We start from the raw sequence: 6,825 nt of genomic DNA, 5'->3' as shown, positions 1-6,825 counted from the left end.
CACAACAGATTACAAAGACTGTATCTGTATAGTCATTCATAACAGATGGAGATTGGGGTTAAGGTCTATAATGTGTTCATATAGGAGAGGGAACAGTGGTAGTCTTTAGGCTAGTAGGGCCCATTGAGAAACTGCAGTGACAGTTGAGGTATAAACACACACATGTCCGCCCGCACGCACGCCCGCCCGCACGCTCTCTCTCATACACACACACACACACACACACACACACACACACACACACACACACACACACACACACACACACACACACACACACACACACTGAGCTCTCTCTTTTTCAACGCAGCTTGCTTTCAGCCCTGAGTCAAAAACATTCCCATATGGTTTGCTGCATAGATTCAGAGGGATGGTATAAATACATAGCTGTACTTGCGGACCCCGGGGGTTATGTTCTGCTGGTCTCTCTGAGGGGAACGGAGGGAGGAGGGGAAGGGTAGTACGGTATGGCTTTCTCTGCTCTGGGAGCCTTGATTGAAAAACAGAATGTAGGAGAAAGAGAGAGAGAGAGAGAGAGAGAGAGAGCAACAGCGAATCCATATGCTGGATGGAAAACATCAAGGCATTTCCTCCCTATAAGCTCTCCCAACTCAGTGGACCACCATCTCTACAGAAAACAAACAGTCATTATATTACACACACATTACAAAACAGCAAGAGTCATGAAAACCATGTCGGAAAAATCAATACCCACACAAAAAAAATATTATCTAGAACTTAAACTGGTTCTTTGGATGTCCCCATAGGAGAAAACTTTTTAGTTCCAGGTAGAACCCTTTTGGTTCCAGGTGGAAACCTTTAGGGCTCCATGTAGAACCCTTTCCACAGAGGGTTCTACATGGAACCCAAAATAGTTATACCTGGAACCAAAAAGGGTTCTCCTATGGGGACAGCTGAAGAACCCCTTTGAAGCCCTTTTTTTCTAAGAGTATAGGACTACTACTATGTAACTACATAAATGATGCATCATATGGTTACATCATATAGGCTATGTGCTGCTATCTCATGATAATCACTGTTGTGGGTGTGAAGATATCCAATCAATAGGAAAATATGAAAAATGTTTAGGAATAAGGAGAGGCTAATGTTTTTATTAACATTAATACATTACCACACAATAGGGTACAATTGTCACGCCTGCTACCGCTCCCCCTCCCTGGCGCTCAAAGGCCCCAGGCTCCCCAGCATTACGCACTCCTGCCACCATCATTACGCACACCTGCCTTCCCCCCGTCACGCGCATCAGCGTTCATTGGACTCACCTGGACTCAATCACCTCTGTCATTACCTCCCCTTTTTCTGTCTGGTTCCCCGCTCTGTTCCCGGCTTCTGCATTGATTGTCATTTCTCGTTGTTTACCCGCGTGCTGACGCTGTTCCTGTTTTGTTACCTGTCTGTTCCTGAATAAATGTTGAATCCCCGTGCCGGCTCCTCATCTCCAGTGTCGGTCATTACAACAATAGCAGCCCATTAGCTTGACTCTATCAGTGGCATGCAAGGCCATCTCTAACACCATCCGAAAAAAACTACCTGACATCCACCAAGAATTACATTATAAGGACATGTTTGTTTTGAAAAACTCAACAAACAAACAACTTAAAATTATATTTGATGAATGAGCCATGGGCAAAATTCTAAAACATACTTAATCGAGATACAAGTCATAAGTAAAATGTTCTTGGCTGTCTAACAGTTTTCACAGTCCACATACCAAGATGATTTACCATAAACTTTGGGCTCCACTCTGAAATAAACAATACCATAAATATTACAATTATTGCTCTACTTTGTCAGAGGCCTGGCTTACGAGTTTAACCCTGGACACTATCCTGACAAACAGAATGAGATATAGGGCATGCCAAATAACATAAATTACTTCATGTAGGTCTAAGAAGCTGTAAAGAGTAGGATAGGTGGTCTAATGTTATTTTTCAACTTCTAATGTTTTGAATGTCTCCTAAATTATCTATAGCCCGCTCCCAACATAGAATATAAAAAAATGTATATTCTAAACCATTTTTATATTTTAATTGACTAACAAAAAAGGTATACAAAAAAAAGATAATCCACCGTATCGCTGAAGATAGCATAAAACTCCACCCTTTTCACTTCACTCCAATCAATGGCGAGATGGGAGAGAAAACAAATCATTCAATTGGCGGAGAAAGTGTGGTTTCAAGGCGCCCCTGAAAATACGCATGTGTGGGCACCAAGAAACCGATCAAACTCTGTAGTGTGTGGGGGAATCAATGTTGCAAGTTTCTCTAGAAAGCAGATCACGATTTTAGCGTTGTGGGAAGAAATAGTTTGACGAGTAGTATACTTTTGGAAGAGATTTGCCTTTTACTACAGACTTTGAGCCGGGTTAATCGTAGTGCATAGCCTACCAATGCTCTTCGAGCTGAACATTGGCTGAGTTGTAAACGCGAGATGGAAAACCATGAGATTTTGCAGACTTCAATTTTGCTTCAACCTATAATGTGATGTAAGGAAGATTTGTGGGTATCTGGAAGAAATTAGTCAACGCATTCCATTTTCAAGTCATACGTTTGTTTCCAATACGAAGAACCAGGTCAGTAAAGAAACGAACTGCAAAAAAAAAAATACTCTATTGGAATTTCACAGGTTTTCAGTGGTTTGATTGGAATAAATAAATCCCTCACCAGCAATCCTCCATTTTCTTGGAGAGTTCTGTGAACACTGGAATAAGGAATGTGGGGAGAGCGACCGAGGGCATTTTTCAAGCATTTAACTTTGTTTTAACTTTAGGCTCCTCTCCCTTTTTATATAGACGGGAGAAGAGAGGACATTTCAACCTTTTGTGGACTGAAATTGATTTGTGCTTTTTGCAGCTCCGGGGTAATATTCTAAGCCACTTTTTTTATTCTGAACACAGGGGCTGCTATCATGGCGGTAAGGAGAACCTGTGAGTGGATTTGGATAACGGGGTGCGCGCTGGTGACTGTTTGTCTAATGCTGGAGCCGTGTACCGGTCAGTATCATGGCGAGAAAGGAATTTCTATACCAGAACACGGTTTTTGTCAGCCAATTTCCATCCCCCTCTGCACGGACATTGCCTATAATCAAACTATCATGCCGAATCTTTTGGGACACACAAACCAGGAGGATGCGGGGCTGGAAGTCCATCAGTTTTACCCGCTCGTGAAGGTCCAGTGTTCCATGGACCTGAAGTTTTTCTTGTGTTCCATGTACGCACCGGTGTGCACAGTTCTAGAACAGGCCATCCCCCCATGCCGATCACTGTGCGAGCGCGCACGCCAGGGCTGCGAGGCGCTCATGAACAAGTTCGGGTTTCAATGGCCAGAGAGACTCCGTTGTGAGAACTTCCCCGTCCACGGCGCTGGGGAGATCTGTGTGGGTCAAAACACTTCAGACACGGACATCCCTACCTCGGACCCCACTCCCAACCTGCCTGAGCTCATGACCCTACCCCCAAACATCGGTCGCCCTGCTGCCCAGCCCTTCTCCTGTCCCCTACAACTTCAGGTCCCAACCTACCTCAACTACAAATTCCTGGGGGTGAAAGACTGTGGTGCCCCATGCGAGTCCACCAAGCCCAACGGACTAATGTATTTCCGCGAGGAGGAACTGAAATTCGGCAAACTCTGGGTGGGTATCTGGTCTATCTTGTGTTGCGTGAGTACACTGTTCACTGTGCTCACATACTTGGTAGACATGAGGAGGTTTCGCTACCCGGAGAGGCCCATCATCTTCCTCTCAGGCTGCTACTTCATGGTGGCGGTGGCCTACACAGCAGGCTTCTTCTTGGAGGATAAAGTGGTCTGCATAGACAAGTTTAAAGAGGACGGTTACAAGACGGTGGCCCAGGGCACCAAGAAAGAGGGCTGCACCATCCTCTTCATGATCCTCTACTTTTTTGGCATGGCTAGCTCCATATGGTGGGTCATCCTGTCCCTCACCTGGTTCCTGTCTGCTGGTATGAAGTGGGGTCACGAGGCCATCGAGGCCAACTCTCAATACTTCCACCTAGCGGCTTGGGCGGTGCCTGCTGTCAAAACCATCACTATCCTGGCCATGGGGCAGGTGGATGGGGACCTTCTCACAGGGGTGTGCTACGTCGGCATCTACAGCGTGGATTCATTACGAGGGTTCGTCCTGGCCCCCCTGTTCGTCTACCTCTTCATCGGAACCTCGTTCCTCCTGGCCGGTTTCGTGTCTCTGTTCCGCATCAGAACCATCATGAAGCACGACGGCACCAAGACGGAGAAACTAGAGAAGCTGATGGTGAGAATCGGCGTGTTCAGCGTCCTGTACACCGTCCCCGCCACCATCGTCATCGCCTGTTACTTCTACGAGCAGGCCTTCCGCGACCAATGGGAGAAGACCTGGCACATGCAGACGTGTAAGCGCTTCGCGGTGCCGTGCCCGGCCAACAACTTTGCCCCGATGACCCCGGACTTCACGGTGTTCATGATCAAGTACCTGATGACTATGATCGTGGGCATCACGTCCGGGTTCTGGATCTGGTCAGGGAAAACATTACAGAGTTGGTGCAGGTTTTACAAACGGCTCAGTAACCGCAACCAAGGAGAGACGACCGTATGAACTTTGTGGAAGTTTAATGTGGAGGAGTTGTGTGTTTAAAAAAATATCTATTTTTGATGAAACCGACTGAGCATATCCCTTCCCATCTCCTATTGGACGTAGGACATTTGAACTCTGAAAAAAGTACTTGTACTTTGAGAATGTCCCTCCTGACGACCTTATGAGCCATTGACTGAACATTTGTTCATTATTTGAAGGGTTTTAACTCTTCAGTAACCCCCCCATGACATTTTAAAACATTCTATAATCTCATTTAAACGTGACTTTTAAACCACAATGTGCCACCCAGTGATGTAACGGCAGCAACAAAGAAAGTCTGTTTTGCCATGACTTTTCAATATGTTTTCAACTATGTTGTATCATGTCGTGAGTTTCTCATCCAAGAAGAAACGAGGGATACAGGGCTAATGTCTGACAAGACCAATGTATGTTAAGTTTTGCAAGGAATTCCAAAGGTTTTTGGAATATGTGCATTTCATTCCTTGCTTCTGTACTTTTTAAATTGATGTTCCTGTTTTTGTTACGTGTGGCTGATGTTACTTTTACGCTAACTTGCAGACATCTGAGAACATTCATCTTGGCACAGAGAGAAATGTCTAACACACCTTTAAAAAAAAAGTTGTATTATGCTTGTGTATAGTGCGTATGTCCCAAATGGCACCCTATTCCCTATATAGTGCACTGCTTTTGACCAGAGCCCTAGGGGACCTGGTCAAAAGTAGTGAACTACATAGGGAATAGGGTGCCATTTGGGATGTAGTCTAGCTGTAAGATGTTGCTATTAAATTGCCACATTCTGTAAATATTCACCCTTTTTCAAAAGAACATATGTATTTATAAGACTTATAATCTTGCTGTTTCTACTTGATGTTTCTTAATGCAATATGGCTTGTAATCTTGTACAGTTTCACAGAATAAAACGATGACGTTTTTAACCTGCGGTCACTTGAACGTCATTGGTGTTCCTTTCGTATGTTTTTAAGCATGCGTTTTTGAAAGTCTAAAAGAAATCCGTGAACGAGGCAATGTAAAACCAGCGTGATTGTGATGCCTTCCTAAAATGTATCCAATGGGTAGGATGAAGGGGTACACTGTAAACGAAGGCCTAGATATAGAGATTCTGTTTTTTAACGTGGTTTGGAATATCAACAATTCCACACCTAACGTCCTCAATTACTTTTAACATCTGCTTGTGCAATACTTCCTATAAAGGCTGTAGTGTGGACACATTACCCTGTTATACAGCATGTTGCTATTTGGTTTCTCTGGTCGTCTCCTGTTCTATCCTCCAGGTCTAACTTCTACTCACTCTGCTTGGCTGTGGAATAGTATCTCTCCAATGGTGTCAGGTCAATTTATCAGAGCCATTGATTCAAGATGGTATTTCTGTAGGAAAAATAACTAGCATGATGAGTTCAAGGGGGGGGGATTTGCCCCGAAAGCTTACGAACAGGAAATCGACACACTGCCTTGAGCGGATCTCCTCCTTTCCTGCTGAAATGTGAGATCTCCTTTTTTGGCTTCTCTTGTCTTCACCTCTCCTTCCCTTTTGTTTTGGTTGTGTGTCCTAGGTAGGGCGGAGTGTAACAGAATGTTGTTTTAGACATTGTGCGTTATCTGTTCTACTGGAGTGTCAGTAGGCCTAAAATAATGACCCTGTTGCATTTGTGCAACGGAAACGAGAGTACCTAATCCAACAAGCAGACATGATTTTGTTGAACAATATAAATATTTGGGGGAAAATCTTATTTGCTTTAAAACTGTTGCAAAGACCAGCATGATATTGCCGTCCAATCAAGGACAGATGCCTGCAGTCAACGTAATCTGATTGAAAGAGTATGGAATTTTTGCACGTTAACCTGGCAAACCATCAAGCTAATTATAGGTCATTATCTCTTGCTGTGTTTCACATTTCTATAAGGTGATGTAACTGGTCAGGGTTGCGTGGGTCAGGATCCACAAATTTGAGCAACTTTCAGTGTTCTGCAAGCACAATAGCAAAAGGCTGCATGTGTAACTGAGTTGATCTATAGCGTTGAGACATGTTCACTCTTCATATCGTGAGTTTACACACACCATCCCCTCCCCGTCTCCTGGCTGGCCCACATCTGGTAGTGTTTTGCCACTGTGAGGTATCCCAGGCTTAGAAACCAGATCTCCTCCAGGCAGTCTTAACCCAGGGCCTGATATATACACACACACACACAGTTTACTGAC

The 6,825-nt window shown here is 44.4% G+C and overlaps 1 protein-coding gene across 1 annotated transcript; it reads left to right on the top strand.

Annotated features, from left to right (window-relative positions):
• Window positions 1–2,145: 2,145 nt before the first annotated feature.
• Window positions 2,146–5,543, top strand: LOC110527486 (frizzled-7-A). Its single transcript, XM_021608782.2, has 2 exons — window positions 2,146–2,593; window positions 2,918–5,543. Exon 2 carries the CDS (start codon window positions 2,929–2,931, stop codon window positions 4,606–4,608), a length of 1,680 nt encoding a protein of 559 aa, XP_021464457.1. The 5' UTR covers window positions 2,146–2,593; window positions 2,918–2,928; the 3' UTR covers window positions 4,609–5,543.
• Window positions 5,544–6,825: the final 1,282 nt, after the last annotated feature.

The sequence above is a fragment of the Oncorhynchus mykiss genome, chromosome 7, assembly GCF_013265735.2.
Source record: "Oncorhynchus mykiss isolate Arlee chromosome 7, USDA_OmykA_1.1, whole genome shotgun sequence".
Taxonomy (NCBI): domain Eukaryota; kingdom Metazoa; phylum Chordata; class Actinopteri; order Salmoniformes; family Salmonidae; genus Oncorhynchus; species Oncorhynchus mykiss.
The sequence above is the reverse complement of the archived record's forward strand: the minus strand, read 5'-3'. Positions and strand labels throughout refer to the sequence as shown.

Excerpts from the sequence above, each read along its gene's own strand:
- LOC110527486 (XM_021608782.2), top strand. The coding sequence starts at position 2,929 with ATGGCGGTAAGGAGAACCTGTGAGTGGATTTGGATAACGGGGTGCGCG.